This window comes from Sapajus apella, unplaced genomic scaffold (assembly GCF_009761245.1).
Source record: "Sapajus apella isolate SASKATOON/1434 unplaced genomic scaffold, GSC_monkey_1.0 scaffold133, whole genome shotgun sequence".
NCBI classification, from domain to species: domain Eukaryota; kingdom Metazoa; phylum Chordata; class Mammalia; order Primates; family Cebidae; genus Sapajus; species Sapajus apella.
The window spans coordinates 1,378,004-1,396,464 of record NW_022437073.1 but is presented as its reverse complement, the minus strand read 5'-3'; the positions used below and the strand labels follow the sequence as shown (position 1 = coordinate 1,396,464).

The following is an 18,461-nucleotide window of genomic DNA, read 5'->3' as shown; positions in this document are numbered from 1 at the left end:
CAACATAGTCTTTGAAAGTTGACAATATAACCTAGCCTTGTACTCAAACATTTTACGAAATGTTTTGACTCCATAATCTTCACCTAAGGAATCAAACCCAAATACTAACTTGGACATATGTTTAAACCCCACGAAAGGCAGGGAGGTAAAGTGTTGTAGGGGTATTTAAAATATACTAAGAAGGGATTTGGCAACTTTTCATTCACAGTATTTCCAATACAAAAGACTCATTCTGTTTATCAAACTCACAAAAGTGGGGGGAACATATCACTTGGGAAAAAATTTCACTGAATTGCTGTTAAGGGAAGCAATGAAGTTATTTGACAAACTATTGGCATGACAAGATGTGTAGTTCAAAATCTAATCTACACTCAGGCTAACTGATGCACAATGTGTGATACATAAACAAAATTCAAATACTAAAACTCAAAAAAATTTTTCCCCACTAGTATAAAGTTGAAGTTCTATACAGGAAACAACAATGAAAACATGAAAAATCAGTGACGAAATGGAGCGCAACTAAAATTTTGTGTTTGAGGAGACAAAAAAAGGTAAAAAATAATTCTGGGAAAATTTAAATCACTTAATGAATACATGTAGTGTTGTCTTTAAAGCACCTTCAAGAAGTACCTCTGAAAGAGTTTTGGATGACAATACATCAGGGATAAATGAAATCTGCGAATATGGCAATTTTCCATGAAAACAAGATTATGGAGACTGTTTGGCTCCTGATTTGGCCATACTAAATATAGAAAATTCAAGTGACCCAGGTTCGTAGTCCCAGTTCTGTCAAATTCCAATCCAACCATTTGTAAAATGGATAACATCTGCACATTTCCACTGCATATGAAAAAGGAGCAGCTCACAGGGCTACTTAAAAAAAAATGGCCAAGGTGAATAGTCATTTATTTGTGCAAAAATGCCAAAAAAAAAAAAAAAAATGCTGAGATGTCTCCTGTAAAAAACAGCAAATTACTGGTTTTACCTATCCCTAACCCTTACTTTTGACAATACTATCTACAGTGTTTACTAGTTAACCAAATATTCACTAAGCATGTAAATCCATGCTAAGTTTGAGGATAAAAGGATATATAAGATAAAGATATTCTTTATTACAAGCTTTCCAACATCATGATCAAAATTACAAATAATTTTCAAGGCTGTTGTAAGAGTTTCAACATTAAATGTTAAGTTTAGGCATTGATTATTATTACTACTTATGAAACAGATTTCTTCCTTTTGAAAGGTGTATATAAAATGTAATGTAAATCAAATCTACTTATCTCTCTCCTGCAGTGCAAAATATTTGTACTTTTAGGGAAGATAATTTCCTAATAAACGAAATTAAGGTCTCTTGAGTAGATCAGTTTCTTTCCTCATATAGCCACAGAGGATGCTATCTTTTGATTCAGTCCCTTAAGCAACTTACACTGCAGTGGCAACAAAACTTTGTTTTTTAAGTAGTCTTAAAAGTGCTTAAAGGAATTTTGGTTCCTCTTTTTACCCTGCACAGTTTAAGATCAATGGTAAAGGTAGGAAATAAGCATAAGGGCACTGGAAGAAGGAATGAGCCTAAATAATATATAACTACTGTTTCCTCATATCAATTTTGTCATGGTGATTGTTCATTAATTTTATAGGAGAGTCTATTGAGATCTGCTACTACTTCTTGGATCTTTGAAGCACTGCTGAATGACAAACACAAAGCAGAGTAGGTGTCAGCACCTGATTAATCAGTGTTCTACTACTGGCTGTATTCCCTAGGCAAGTCACTTAAATTATCCCCAAACAGCTTCCTCATCTGTAAAATAAGGATAAAAATTCCTTCCTGACAGAGATGTTATGAGAATTAGAGATTTGCAAATGCTCTGTCAATCATAAAATCATGCAAAATTATTCCTTCGTAGAAATTTGAAGATTAAATATAATAATATGAAGGCCACACTAAGCGCCTGGCACATAAATACTTAATAAAAGTTATTCCCTATTCTTGCTTTCTGTGTAATTTGCAGTTAGGAAAAGGTTAAACATAAACAAAAAACACCCTTGTCAGACTCACATCCATTTGGCTTTAAACCAAACTGTCCTTCTCTGCTCCTTTTCTTTAATTTTTTTTGATACATAATCTTTCATTGTATTTGAGGCTGTCTTGAGTCTCTGGTTGAGATCTGGATCACTAAAGCTTCTGGGGAATCATGTCTTCAACAAGCCTTCCAATGAATGTTCAAAGAAAAAAGGAGTATAATTTCCTTTAGTTTTAATCAAAGTTCTTATGAATTGAAAAATTTTTTTTTTCAAAGATGGTGATGAAAAGGAAGAAAAAAAGTTTAACTTTCGCAAGGTAATGCTTTTATGAAGAGTTAGAAACAGCAATTTTAGTATCTGGAATTCTGGTTAAGATATCAACATTTTACCTTACTTAAAAGATTTGTTTTATGCAACATTTAATGCCAAGTTTTGCATGGCTCTAAAATTATTTAAAATGCAAAAGCTTTTCCAATGGCTGAAAACCAACATGACAAGACTAAAATGATATGACCTGTGAATTAGCCTGGTTTATAAAACATACCAGTTCAGAGAACATAAACAAAATAAAGAAACTAAGTAATCCTTAAATTGGATTTAGCCTTAAGCAATTAACAGAAAAATTCACTCATAAAAGGACCACTGTACAGATACCATTTTTTTAAAATGTCAGGAACTGGTTTTATAAAAGTAAAAAGATTAAAATTAATTATAACATCTTCCATAAAGAATATTATGGAAATAATCATATATGAAACATGAGATACTAAAAGTCCATTTATAAAGTGCCTTAATATACCAAAAAAGGAGGTCAGATTTTTTTATTTACAAATCATATTTAATCCCATTTACAGAAAGGCAAATATATTACACTGGAGAGGCAGCATGATAAAGCATAAAGAACTCTCAACTTTGAGTCAGAAAATCTGAATCTTTTTGGCTTTGCTATTAATTATCTCTGTGATTTAATGACAGCTTTTCTGGGCTTCAGTTTTCTCATCTGTAAAATGAGAGGTAGAACTAGACTACTTCTAAGGCTAGTCCTTGCTTAGATGCAAAATTCTATGTTAAGCAATGTAAATATTCTTAACTTTTGGCATTACATATCAGGGTTCTACCATATTAATAATCACTGTAAAAACTGATTATTCCAGGTAGGTAGGTAAAACATTATAGAGAACTGTGATCAAATTTTGAGTTCATGATTTGGCTGCTGTAAAAAGGTGCAAAAAAGCCATAGCATTTTGGTTACTGATATATATGTGTAGGTTTTCGAGAATGATGACGCATTCCAGACACAAGGGAAATGACAGCACAAGGAACACTGACCTACAGATAAACTAGATACTGTCCTTCACAAAGACGCATGGGGAGTTAGCAAACGGAGGAAGCTGTGCATACGTTAAGCCCTTCATCTTGAGGAATATAATATACATTTTAAAATACAAAGCAAGTGGCCAGGCATGGTGACTCATGCCTGTAATCCCAACACTTAGGGAGGCCGAGGCAGGAGGATGGCCTCAAGTCAGGAGTTTGAGACCAGGCTGGCCAACATGGTAAAACCCCATCTCTACTAAAAATACAAAAATTAGCCGGGCAGGGTGGGGGGCGCCTATAATCCCAGCTATTGGGGGCTGAGACAGGAGAATAGCTTGAACCTGGGAGGTGGAAGTTGCAGTGAGCTGAGATTGTGCCATGGTACTCCAGCCTGGGCAACAAGAACGAAACTCAAAACAAAACAAAACAAACTCACAAAACAAAAAACCAAAGCTAGTATAGATATATTTCTGTTTGGGAAAGTTTACTAGGAAAGGTAAACTGTCCATGAGCAATAAAAACTTGTTCTCCAGAGAATATTTTGGCTTTTAAAATATTGGCAAAGTTACACTCAGATATGTTTTTTTGTAAGAGTTAAGCCCAACATTAGGGACATTGTAAATTAATTTTATAACAAGACTCAGGTAGTATTTCTTATTGGAATTATCTACTTTAGTAATACACATATGCCAAGAACACTGATAAGACAAAGTATTTTCTAAGAGTGACAAAAAAGTTGCTTTTTCTAATTTTTTACTGCTGCACACATAGGTATACTGGCATTTAATTAAAGCATAAATGTTAATGCCGACTTGCTAAATGATCTGAGCTGGCAATATCATGTAACAAATGAAAAATTAGAGTTTTACATCAGTCTAACACTATATAAACATACTCAAGCATTTGTGTACTGATAGTACAGTCAAATAGAATGATTCATATTTTGACAAAAACTAAACTTGGAATGGAGGGCTCTATGAAAGGCAGACTTGGGCCTTCAAATATCTCCATATGTGAAATATTAGTAGTTATACATAACCAGATTTTAAAGGCACACATCTAAAATTTCCCTTCATCTAGATCTGTCATTTTCTCTAATATGCCAAAACCCACAAAATATCCCAGAGTTCTCTCAGACTTGGTGGTGGTTGCAAACTTCTAAATGATTACTTACATTTTTAATGAAAAAGCAGTACCATTATAAGGGCACTTCCTTTTGGACTTTCCCTCTTAAAAGACCTCAACAGTTGTTTTAAGCACATACTACTGCAGTAAATCATAGCTTTAGAACCCCCTGGCAGAAAGCAAACGTGTTTAGAAAATACTACTTTGCCTGCAGGAAAGAGACTACTGATAGAGTTCATGGCAATCTGCAGTTTAGAAAAGAATGAAGAAAGTGGTCTAGTTCTTCTAATACAGAATATTTCATAGTTGTAGATCAGAAATAGGAGAAAAGACACTCAAACTTAGAAACAATATGGATTTCTGCCATATCACTAAAAATTACTTATGGATCTACATTCTTAATTATCATTTCCATCCTGCAGAGTTTTTTATCCAACATTTACAATTTTTTAAAGTTAAAAGGGAATACATATTGTAAAATGAGCTTTAATGGAAAAATATTTACCCAGATCATTATCTCTTCATAAAACAGAGAATACTTAAGTAGAGTGCTCAAGCACTTATCACAAATTGCAATTTTATTTTTTCAAATACATAAGAACCTAGAAAATCAACTTAGTACTTACTTCTTAGATATCTGTGTTAGGAAGAGTTCCACATCACCACATTTCCTCTGTACCTTTTATAATTCAAATTCAATAAAATGCTGCTTTAGGATTCCTGCAAACGACTGTGTTTGTGCAAAGCTTAAACAGGAAAACAAAGTGGATGACTTGGCATTTGAAGAATGAAAAAGCTAAACAGCACTGTCTCAACCATTTCTGCCTTCAGTCTCCAATGCCTTTTTTTAATCATAAAATCCATAAAAATGGCAAGGAAAGATATAGGAAAGTTTATCACAAACACAGTTGCTTTTACAGAAATTTGGAATTCAGCAGATGTTTTAAGTCAAAACACAGCTTTCTGTGTAACACATGAATTTGCAAAGTTTTGAAAACACAGCCCACAAAGTAATTTAAAATGTGATAATTAAATTTGTTTTAAAAATCAAATTAACATCTTTTATTTTCCGATGAGATAATAAAAGAAAAATTTTCATATATCCAAACTAGCTATGCTGGAAGTACACAAAAAGACAATCTGTTTACATTACTAGCAATAGTCTTGTTTTATACAGATTACAGAATATCCATTAAAAAAAATACATGACCTTCGAGGGTACATTTCTATGCTGGCAAATACATTTTCTGATACAAAGGCACTTTGAAAACCCAATATGGTTTGGTTCGTAAGTTTGCAAGGTACAAACAATTTTATAAACATATGATTATACTGAAGAATGTCAACAATTGTGACATTACATATAAAACTGATTTCCAATTTCTTTATTTTTTTAAAAAAAGTAATACTGGTTTTGTGGGAATGAAAGCAGTGGTTTCCAGCAGCTTCAGTGAAGACATTCCAGAAGACTGGGGGCCCGCAATCTGAAATTCTTACTGGCTGGGATGAGAGGATGGTGGTGCGGGCATTCAATATGCAAACAAACAAACAAAAAACAAAAACAGAGAGAAAAAAGGACAAACCAACACCCTAAACCAGAAACCTCAGACGTCAAAATGGTTTAGAGGAAAGAGCACAAAAGAAAAGGCTAAAAGTCCAGGAGACATCCTCTTAAATCTAATCCCTTAGCTGTGAACTCCCCACAGAGCATAAACGGCTGACTCTACCCAGTGTACTCGGTGCTTGGGAGTTGTAGTGATAACTTCTCTGTTTTAAAAAGCTGGGTACAATGTTTTGGATTGTACAGTACCAGAGAAATTTGGTCCGTAAAAGGTGCATAATTTCTTTCCATTCACTACATGGCTGCAAAGTCAATCTGTACATAGAGCTGCCTCACTCCAGCCTGGAAAGTTAAAAAAAAAAAAAAAAATTAGAAAATCAAACAAGCCAATAATACACTACACATTTCAGGAAACTAATTCTTTTCTTTTTCAAATCTTTTTTTTTTTTTTTTTTTTAAAAAAAAGGAAAGAAATATATTCATAAGCTACAAAAAAGAATCTCCATTTACCACTATGAAATAATAAATAAATAAGAGCCATGTTGACAGTCTTACTTCTAGGTGATACTAAGAAAAATGCAGTTTCCCTTCTATATTACTCTGTTAGAGGACACCATGGTGCTTGACTGCTTGGCTACTAGTTGAAATCCATACATCAACCCTGTCTAAATCCTCCCGTGATAAATGATTAGTAAACAATTTTAGCAAGTGTAACCAGCTATTAGAATTATTTTGCACTCCAATCCTCTCTTCAGTTTTGGGTATGAACTTGCTACTCAAGGATACTGCTCTCCAAATTGTCCCCAATATCTTCTGTATTAGCAATTGACTCCTTTTCAACTGGATCACTTCTATTAGCGTACAAACACACTGTAGCTGTTTCTATCTTTGAAAAAACCTCATGAGAAATTACCTTTTGGGTACAATGCACACTACTGAGGTGATAGTTGCACTAAAAGCCCAAGCTTCACTACTATGCAATATATCATAACAAAATATATCCTTGTAACAAAATATATCCTTGCACCTGTATCCCTGAAATCTATTTAAAACAAAAACAAAAAAACCTTTACTTAACCCTACATCCTCTTCTGGGCTTCCAATCTCTGCTCTTCTCTACAGCAAAAAGCCTCAAAAGAGTTATTCATATTTGCTATCTACGAACCTTTTTCTCTCTTCTCTCTTGAACTCATTTCAACCAATATTTGCCTCCCAACACTTCCTCAAAACTGTTTGTCCAGGTCACTTCCACACTGCTCACATTAATACCCAATTCTCAGGCCTCTCCTTCCTACTTTACCTGTCAGCAATAATACAGACGGTCACTCCCACCTACTAAACATTTTTTTTTTCCCTTTTGGCTTCCAGAGAATATTCACTGGTTGCCCTTTTACCTCACTTGTCTTTCTCAGTCTCCTTTGCTGGTTCTTCCTCCCATCTGAACACGCAACCCTGAAATACCCAAAGGCTATAGAGAAAAATAAAGCTTGGAACAGGAGCTGGCAAATGCCTGAGCACTCCCAATACACTTATCACCTTGTGATATATTATACAACTTATTCACGGTGTTTATTGTTTATTGTTGACCTCTCACTGTAATAGAATCTCTCCAACATAAAGGATTTGGTCTTCTTTTTTACATTGCTGACTCCTAGGACCTCAAGTGGGAACCAGCACGCAGTTAAGTGATCAATAAATATTTGTTTAATTAAAGGGAATTCTACCAATTTGCTTCTCTCAACCCCAAATAATCTATTTTTAATTAAAGGAACGCATCAGTCACAATAAGCCCTTTCTTCTCTGTACCGCAGAATAAAAAGGTAAATTGGAATATTTAATAGGAAAAAACCAGAGTGGAGAAAGAATTAGCACTACCTTCTTATAGTAATTTCTGGACTCCTGAAAGCATTGTTTCCTAGCTTGGCTTTTTTTCTAGCATTCAGGTAGGAGTGCTCTGTACTAACGAGTGCTTGAAAGGAATCAGAAACCACTCTAATGGATAAAAAGCTTGACAGACTCTAAAAGCTTGCCAGCATAAGGAACATATTTTAATTTTGCTGCTGCTTCTCCTATTTTTTTTTTTAATAAAAGACCTTCCTGTGGAAAGTTAAAGCTCTCCATTATTCAAATTTAAGAAAAGTATATTTAATAGCATACTCTCCTCAGTTAAGATAATTGATTATGAAAAAGGACAGAATTCAGTATCTGATGTTCTTGAGCTACAAATTAAAATCAAACTTCACTTTTTCTCATTTTAAAAGTGTTGATAAAACACCAACCCTACTAATCTGACACAATTGTTACATATTCATCCAATATTTGACAGATATTCAATAAATCCTTGCTATATGCCAGGAACTTATAAAAGGCTATTACAAATTATTATAATTGATTACAATTATATAATCTGACTTACTATCCAGATGACACCTGAAATGACTATACTTAGGAACTCTTTAAACATTCTCATATATCAAACCATAAGAGGAAATAAATATTGTTCAAATAAATTATCTTAACTTCTTTTCTTTTTCAACAACATTGTTAGTGAAAGTAAAATGCGCAAAATAAGCTGGGCTCCTTTTATGGTCTCTGCAATTTCCCTACTCTTAGCCCTAACACAGAGAAGATGGTAATAAAAAATGAAGTAGCCCAAGGCAATAAAAAAGAAAGAGGAAAAGCAAAGAGGCTAGGTAAATTATCTTTGCATAATCGTGAGTTAATTACTCAAGCTGATACCCTTCCCCTGAGGGCTTACAGCTTTCCACAAAAGCTCAGTCTAACAGAAAAAAAGAAAGTCATTTTGCTTCATCCATCTGGCCTGAGAGGACAGCTTCAAGTTTTACAGATTTACATTTTCCTTTTCCAGTTTCCTTCCAAGAGAAAAGTGGAAGAATCCTATGGTAAGTCATCTACTCCCTGAATGCAAACTAAGTTTTCTATAATTTATTCATATCACAAAGACATGACAGATACTCCAGCAGATGAAAACACTGCTCAGGTCCATCATAAATTCTACCCACAGAATGGGACCAGAAGCCAGACACTGGCCGTCAGGTCCTTAAAATGTGAAAACCAGGCCGGGCGCAGTAGCTCACGAGGTCAAGAAATCAAGACCATCCTGGTCAACATGGTGAAACCCTGTCTCTACTAAAAATACAAAAATTAGCTGGGTGTGGTGGCATGTGCCTGTAGTCCCAGCTACTCGGGAGGCTGAAGCAGGAGAATTGCTTGAACCCAGGAGGCGGAGGTTTTGGTGAGCTGAGATTGTGCCATGGCACTCCAGCCTGGATAACAAGAGCGAAACTCTGTCTCAAAAAAAAAAAATGTGAAAACCATACAGTACTCACTGCATATCCTGAGAATAACATACAAACCATACTTCAGTCAGCATTTTATAAATGGGGAAGACACCTAGTTACTTTGAACACTTTTATGCTCCGTAGAAAATAAATGTTAACCTGGTGCCATAGGCTTAGAATATCTTCAATACATATTTATTGTTGTAGAAAGGATAACAAATCAGAAGTAAAAAATTTAGAGAAATACATAGGAATATGACTAAAGACAATTGTTTTGACTGAATTTATATTCATCTTTATCCCTTTAAAATGAAGTCTTGAAAAATTGCCTTACTTTTCCTTGTGAAACCTAAATCATTTCAGAGTTACCAAAATAATGAGTAAATGTGACTAAATTACAAGTCAGGAACAGTAACTTGAGTGTTAGTTTCCTTTCTGTAAATTGTCTTTTGAGGCTCATTTAATGTGTTAGGTACCTATCACAGTACGTGGCACATGAGCTCTCAATAAATGCCAGCTGCTGATGCTGTTATTCCCCCCACTATTCACCAGCCAGTAAACATTTAAATCATGTGGATTACTTCAGAACAATAACCCTGGGGATCTGTCGGCCTCACAACCTGTGGTTGTTCACTCCAACCTCAGGTCAGATTCTGGTGGAGTTCGAGTACAAATGATGAAGAGAGATAATTGGAAGATGGATAAGGAAAAACTGCAGAGCAGGCAAGCAAAATCAATACTGAGGATACATTTAAAGCCCTTGATCCAAAGTTAAAAAAATAAAAAGGCAAGGTAGGAAAACAGCAATCTACCTGAAGAAGGGTAGCAATCCACTTTCTCCAACTCCCTAACCTCTCCCTCAAGCAGACAGAGTAAGGTTGGATGAGCCACAGGAAGGAATTATGATCCCAGGAGAGTTAACGGGGGCAGAAAGTTTCTCAAACTTGAGGCACTCTTATTTGGGCTTGTGAGGAGGCTTTTATGTTCCTTCCTGAGTATCAGTGTTAACTTCTATTTTGAGGCCAGAGAATAGAGCACAAAAAGCTGAAGCAGGAAGCTGGGTGCTTAGGACTTATTAGGCACAAGGGAGAAAGGCAGAAGAGTAGAAAAGATGGAAGGAATAAAGGTAGAAGTTCTATCAAGGAGTAAATATGTATTTGGCAAGACCGTCTTTTGTGTTTTGTGGAACTGAGAATGGTAATAAACTCCAAGCGTATTCTAGACTTTACTTCAAACATATTCTAGATGTTTCTTTAATGTGTTTTCTTCAAACATTATTTCTAACAAAAAAAAAAGCATATTAAAATTTTTAGGATAACAGTTATGATTATGAAGTATGTTATTTAAAAAAATTAACAAATACTATTGGCCAATTTAAAACATAAATGTTAATTGCCATCCTAATCTAGAATCCCATTTTCTTTTCATTTGTACAATAAACACAAAAGATGAAATTTCTATTTTACCAATTCCCACATAATAACTCATCAAAACATAAAATTAGTGCAAGGGTAAAAAGAGGGAGAGGAGTTTTTCCATGCCAGCAGAAAACCTGGTACTTTAAAAACTGTATTGTCACTTAATAATCCCAAAGAAATCTTAGTACTGAAGTGGTTTTCAGCAATGCACCTGCATTAGTCTATATTCACATACAGCAAGCCAACTTCTTGAGAAGCTGAAGATTAATTGGTAACTCTGGAAAATGAGACTAAAAGCATAATGCTTAAGATATAGTCACAGAGCTGTAGTTTTATAAACAAAATAGAAAGTTATAATTTAGATATTGGTCTCCTCAGTTTAAAGTTATCCTCATAAAAGTTTTAACAAAACAATTTTTAACCAAAAACCATCGCTTAAATTCTAATTTAAGATCAGCTGTAGGAAAGACACCTAAAAATGTAATAAACCAAAAGCTATAACTTATTATTGAAAAAAATCTTTTTTTTGGTCCTTTGGAACAAAGGACACCAGTATTTTAAATTTGTCTATAAGAAATATTTTGTGTGCTCAAAAAGGAAGCAGTTTGAGTTTTGTTATTTTTGATAAATAAAAGTTATAAGATGTAATTTAAGATTAAAAGGAAAATTTTTTAAATTTAAATTTCCTTTCATAAAATAAAAATGCTCCCGCAATCCTTGGCATATACTAATTGCATAAGGATATACATTACTAGGATATATGCAGAAAAGGAAAGTAAGTTCATGAAAAATATCAGTTTTGTGTATGTCAGAACTAAAACAGTGATCATAAAACAATTTTAAAATCATTAAATGAAGGAATGAAAGTCATTAGTAGAGTGACTCCCTTCTCCCCTAGGAAAAATGTGTTGAACCCACCTTCACTGCAAGCCTCAAAGAATCCCTGGTCTCTGCAAGGAATGAAATAAAGTGGACTTCACCTTAGCTGATAAAAAGGCTTGAAATATTTTTTCAGGGCTTAAAATATTCAAAGGTCAAATGCAGTTTCCAAAACCAAAGAAACAACTGAATAAACTTCCAATTTCAGCCATTTTAAAAGCCAACATTTCTAAGGCTACAGAAGAACCTCCCTCCGCTTACTTGAATGGCAACTTCAGCAGGTCCTCAGCCTGGACACAGCTGCTTGCACATTTCTAAAACTAGAAATTGCATTCCTTTTCAGAGGGCAAATTGTGCCGAAGTCCTAGGAGAGGATAGGACGTTATCCTAGGGCTCAACAGAAGCTCACACTATGAGGGTGAAAGGACATGGCATACCTAGCAGAAAATTCAGGGTAAAGGAGGGAAAAAATCATCTGGAAATGTCAGTGAAAAGAAACATTACTGCTAGCCCGATTATCTTGTCCCTGAAACATGCAGAAGGTGTGACAAGGATTCAGACACACTGTGAAGGTCTTGCATGCTTCACTATGAAAGTGGTAATGATGTAGACTTACAGTGTCTGTTAAGAAAGACACCTAGTTGTTAGAATTCTGAAATAAATAAGCAGCACCAGCATATTGTTTTGTAGTAGTGTATGTCTTGATTACACATAAGATTAGCATTGGAGTAAATCCTAAGTATACATAAGATTATTTCATTAATTTATTCCCAAAGGGACCTAACCACACATTTCTCTTTATCAGAAACATAGAGTCTAGATCTCATTAAGATCTTTTTGTGGCCGGGCGCGGTGGCTCACGCCTGTAATCCCAGCACTTTGGGAGGCTGAGGTGGGTGGATCATGAGGTCAAGAGATCGAGACCATCCTGGTCAACATGGTGAAACCCCGTCTCTACTAAAAATACAAAAAAAAAAAAAAATTAGCTGGGCATGGTGGCACGTGCCTGTAATCCCAGCTACTCAGGAGGCTGAGGCAGGAGAATTGCCTGAACCCAGAAGGCGGAGGTTGCGGTGAGCCGAGATCGCGCCATTGCACTCCAGCCTGGGTAACAAGAGCGAAACTCCGTCTCAAAACAAAAAAAAAAAACCAAAAAAAAAAGATCTTTTTGTGCTTGTGGTTAAAAAAGACCAATGGGAATCCAACAATATTTTTCCATATTTAGCATATATAAAGATGGCTTTAATCAAATACAGTTTTTAAAATCTATTTATACAACAAAGTCATTATACACATATACTCTTCTAAGTATGGGAAATGCAAAATCATGACAGCTGGTAGGAACTTGCACAGAAGCTGTACAATACATGTATGACATAGGACAAAGTAATTCTGCTTTGTGGGACACTTAAGGTTTCAGACAGCAAGTAACAATTGCATTGGATCTTTAAGTTAAGAGCAGGATTTTGTCCCACACAGAAAAGTAAACAGTCTGATGGGTTTGGAGTATAAAGTACATGGCAATGAAAAGCAGGAGAGAGACTTTAAAAGTCAGTTGGTTCATGCTGGAAAGTCTGGGCTTTACCTGGATGGCAATGAGGAGCCACCGTTTTTATTTTTCAACTTTTTATTTTGGAAAAAAAAAATTTTTTTTTTGAGACAGAGTCTCACTCTGTCACCCAGGCTGGAGTGCAATGGTGTGCTCTCAGCTCACTGCAACCTCCGCCTCCTGAGTTCAAGCGGAATTCTCCTGCCTCGGCCTCCTGAGTAGCTGGGATTACAGGCATGCACCAGGCTAATTTTTTTGATTTTTAGTAGACATGGGGTTTCACCACATTGGCCAGGCTGACCTTGAACTCCTGACTTCAGGTGATCTGCCCACCTTGGCCTCCCAAAGCACTGGGATTACAGGTGTGAGCCACCACACCTGGCCTATTTTGAAAAATTTTAAAGTCAAAATAATAGTAAAATAAATAGCTGTAAGCCCTTCACCTATATTCACCAACTGTTAATATTTTGCCAGTTTGCTTCATCTCTCTACATATTAATATGTAATCTTTTTATTTTTGCCAAAATATTTGAAAATTAAATATCTGGCTACTTTGCCATTAAATCCTTCAACATGTATCTCCTAAGAATTAAGAACATTCTTCTATAAACACAATACCATTATCACATCCAAGAAACTGAACCACCTATACAATTAAATGAATTACTACAGTCTATGTTCAAATTTCTTTGATTATCCAATACTTTCCTTCAGTGGTTGCTTTTTATCCCCTGGTCCAAGATCCAATCAAGAACCACACATTGCGTTTTATTGGGAAGTCTCCTCTCATCTAGAATTATCCCCTACCTTTTTCTCCTTTCATGACACTGGCACTTTTTAAAAGAATCTAAGTTAACAGTCTTAGGGAGGTTCTCACAAGCTGTATTTGTCTGGATGTTTGCCCATGATCAGATTCAAGTCAAACGTTTTTGGTAGGAGTACCACATAGGTCATGTTCAATATTCCCCAAGGTATCACATCAGGAGGCACATAACGTCAGTTTCAACCACAGATTTTTTAACACATGGAACCTGTTTCTTCATTAGATCTATGCATTAGATCAGGGATCCCTAACCCCTGGGCCATGGGCCAGTACTGGTCCATAGCTTGTTGGAAACCAGGCCACTCACAGTGGTGAGTGGTGAGTGAACTGTGACATTCGCTTCTCACAGCAGCACAAACCCTATTGTGAACTGCGCATGTGAGGGATCTAGGCTGTGCACTTTTTATGAGAATCTAATGCTTAATGATCTGAGACAGAACAGTTTAATCCCAAACTATCCCTCCCACCACTACTCCCAACCACTGTTCACGGAAAACTTGTCTTCCACGAAACTGGTCCCTGGTGCCAAAATGGTTGGGGACTACTGTGTTAGATGATTCTGACAGTGGTATCAATGTCTAGGTTTTTTTCCCAATGTTCGAACAAACTATACCGAAAAGAATTTATATTCTCTCTACCTCTTTCTTAGATGTTACTGACATCATCTTATTCTCCTAAAATATACACAATACATACCACAGTAATCAGTTTTTGATTGTCAGTCACACAGCTATGTTAATCATGAACTGAAAGAATTTGGCTGTAGACCATGCACTGACTAATTCACGATTATAAATGCACTATTAAGAAAAACTCAACAGCACATAAAGTTATTAAATCACACAGTAGGTGACCATGGTTTTGCTGTCACAGAAAAAAGTTAATCGTTTACTTTTAGTTAAAGCCACTGACAAGATACTGTTCTTATTCCAAACACTTTTTTAGAATTCTTGGCTTCAAATAGCATCTAACATATAAGAAATGTGCAGTAAAGGAACTGCATATCTTATAAGAAATGTGCAGCAAAAGAACTCCTTTTTTCTTGAAGGAACTCAAACAAGTACAGTGATGAGTAAATAGGAACTATCTTCATATTCCCGAAGCATATTAACTAAAGTGTTTCCGAAACTTGACTCTGTGGTTGGAAAAAAAATGTGGTTTTACGCTTAGCTTATAGTTTAGTAGTATATATATTTGTTACAATAAATAGTAATTATTATTATTACTTTTTGAGGCAGGGTCATGCTCTGTGGCCCAGGCTGGAGTACAACTGGATCATAATTCACTGCAGCTGCAAACTTCTGGGCTCCAGCAACCCACTGGCCTCAGCCTCCCAAGCAGCTGGGACTATAAGTATATGTCAAAATGCCCAGCTAATTTTATGTTTTGTAGAGACAGGGTCTCACTATGTTACCCACAGTTTTCTAGAAATCCTAGCCTCAAGCCAGTCTCTCACCTTGGCCTTGTAAATATTTTTAAAACTACCAGTCACAAAAAATTTTAAGACCCTTAAAAGAGGTTAGTAAAAAAGATATACCTGAGTAAAAATATTATGTGTTTGGCTTAAAATCCACCTGGCATCAGCATCAGGTGCTACTACTAATTTCAAAGTCCCAACGTAAACATCAGAACATAAAGTCCAGAAGTGCTGTTCCTGTAAACTGTAAACTCCTTGCAAATGCTGTACCTGAAATACAAAAAAGAGATATTAACATCATAATCAAGTCAACTAACCCCCTTCCAATTAAATTATTATGCATCATATCAGTAAACATGAATACTATCCTCCAGTTTAAAAGGAGGAAAGGAGGGTATTTGAATAAATAATACATACTTATTGAGTGCTCATTATGTGACAGGCACCACGACAAGTGTTTGGGAAATACAAATGAACATACGTCAAAATTTGCAAAACATACCTAAGAGCATCCCCCACAGGGTAATTTATAGTAACAATCACTTAATAATGTTCAAAACCTACTTATGATTTGGAAAAAAAATTATTAGAAGGACACTTCCTTAACTTATTAAAGTTTAACTACTAAAAATGTAAGAAAAATAAGGATGAAACATTAGATGTATTCCCTAAAGATCAGGAAAAATACAGATACTCAAATCCCTGCTATTGTTCTGCATCCCTACATTGATCTGGAGGAGCTGAACTAAGATCAATAACCAGAATTTAAAAGAAAAAAGCTCAATGTGAAAAGATTTTCATAAAAATTGCAGAAGTTTACAAAGAAAGAGGGAGGCTTCTCTGTGAATGTGTTATCTATCAAAAATATTTATTTTTTATCAGAATTTGATGAATGTAGTCATTATTTTCTATAAACTCCAGGGCAGTTGATGGGAAATTGAGATAATACCTACTGTGCCTTTTTAAAAAGCTGCTTTTACTGGGGGAAAAAGATCAAAGTGTACTTTTTCTTCCTCTTTTTGGACTCTTGACAACATAGCTGTTTTAACCGGATATCCCTCAACATTTTCTACGTGGCATCCTCATGGAATGGTCCACGGTTAATGAAACAACCTGATTTCGATTGAAAAGGTATCTTCTATATCCATATGCAGCAGTACAAGTACATGATTGCAGTTATCTTAAAACACAAACTAAAGAATAATTCCTGTAGAAACTAGCTTAATTTTCCAAATTAAAAAATGGGAGGAAAGTGTAGTTACAGATGAAAAGGCAGTGTGGTATAGTAGAAAGAACATGACTTTTAGAGTCAGAGTGATGTGGATTAGAATCCTGATTCAGCCACTAGCATTTGGACTTAAGGTGAGCCTCAATTTTATCTAGGGAAAGGAAGATGATACTTCCTCTGTAGTTTATTGTGAAGAAGAGAAACTATGTATAACAATTAGTAACAATCATGCTGATTGAGGCTACCTTAAAATAATAACCACAAATCTTGAATGGGCAATATGTATTTTCCCTGTATCAAAAGATTATTTTATACCTTCTCCTTTTTCCTGTATCCTTCTGATGTCTCTGCAGGATTACACTGCCTGATAAATTACAGAGCAAACAGATGTACAAAGAAAATCCCTTATTCTTTACCATTAAATCTGCCAGTGGCCCATTGTCTAGGTCAGCACTTCTGTATTCCCTCTGAAGATACAGCATCCCTGCTGCTATCAACAATTAATCCTTCCGGTGCACTTTGAGTTCTATCCTTTCTCACCTTCTCAAGACGGCATTCCTTTAATAATCTCCTTTAGTACTATAACAATTTCTTCCTCTCAGTTGGACTGTTACCATCAGTTAATGCACACGTTCTAGAACTGTGCTGTGCAATACAAAAGTCACTAGACACATGTGACTATTTAAATGGATGGAAATTAAGTTCAAAAGAATCAGTTACACTAGCCACATGTGGTTTGTGGCTTCCATATTGGACAGTGCAGATTACAGAACATTTCCATTATCGGGGAAAGTTCTATGGGGTAATACTGTTCCAAAACATCCTATTTTGAAAACAAAAGAACACCCTCTCTCCTGATACTACATCCATATCCACTATCAACTTGTTTCTCTGCTCCCTTCAACAACACTTCTTAAAAGAGCTGTCACTTCCCCAGTTCATTTTCTCCTTAATCCACTCAAATCATGCTCCCCTCTCGAACACTCCAATGAATCTGCTCTTATCAAGGTCATTAATGGTGTCCACGAAGCCAGTCAACAATCACTTCTTGTTCCTACCCTCCTTGACCCCACAGAAGGTTCAACACAGTTGAATTCAACACAGTAATTCAACACAGTTAATCACTTCCTCCTTCTTCAACTCTGTGATCCTACACCCTTTTGGTTTTCCAGCGCCCTACTAACCACTATCTTTCCTGGCTTTCTCACCTGTGCTCCAAATTTATAGTTGAAAGCAGAGCTAAAAGAGAAAAACTGGAACCTCTCCTGAGGTAATCACATACAATCTTGACGTTTTAGATGCTATTCATATATTGATGACTTATAACTCTTTCTGGTCCTAATCTGTCCCCAAAACCTCAAGATTTTCATATCCAACTACTTAAGTAACATTTCTCCTAGGAGTTAGTAGCCATTTCCATTTTAACATATCCAGAATAGAACTGTCCGTTTGGGGAGATTTTCCATCCTCAAATGTGTACCAACAAGGCCTAAGTCTCAGTAGGCGGCATTACCATCTACCAAGTAATAAACCAACACTTTCTCTCCCCTCTGCTAACATCCACTTCCAAAAACATATCCCCAAAGTATATTTATCTCATTCTTCACTGCTACAACTATAGTCTAAGCCAACACTGTTTTTCACTTAGAGGACAATAACTTCAGAACTGGTTTTCTTTGCTTTCATCCTTCCTAGAATACGTTCTTTGCATAGAAAACATGATAATCTTTTAAAAACATGGGATTTGTGACACTTTGATTGCCTAAAAGCTTTCCAATGCTTCCTACTGAATTAGAATTAAATCTAAATCTTAGTAG

At 35.6% G+C, this 18,461-nt stretch overlaps 1 protein-coding gene across 2 annotated transcripts in view; it reads right to left on the bottom strand.

Moving 5' to 3' along the window:
• Positions 1–1,090: 1,090 nt before the first annotated feature.
• SLC30A7 (solute carrier family 30 member 7) overlaps positions 1,091–18,461 on the bottom strand; it is a 72,364-nt gene continuing 54,993 nt past the window's right edge. For both annotated transcript variants that reach the window (XR_004264190.1, XM_032262955.1), the window contains 2 exons: positions 15,537–15,686; positions 1,091–6,370 (listed from right to left, as the gene is read on the bottom strand). Coding sequence is in view for 1 of the 2 variants with exons in the window: in XM_032262955.1 (XP_032118846.1) it covers positions 6,323–6,370; positions 15,537–15,686 (198 nt within the window). In the remaining variant the exon portion in view is untranslated. The remainder of the gene's footprint in view (positions 6,371–15,536; positions 15,687–18,461) is intronic.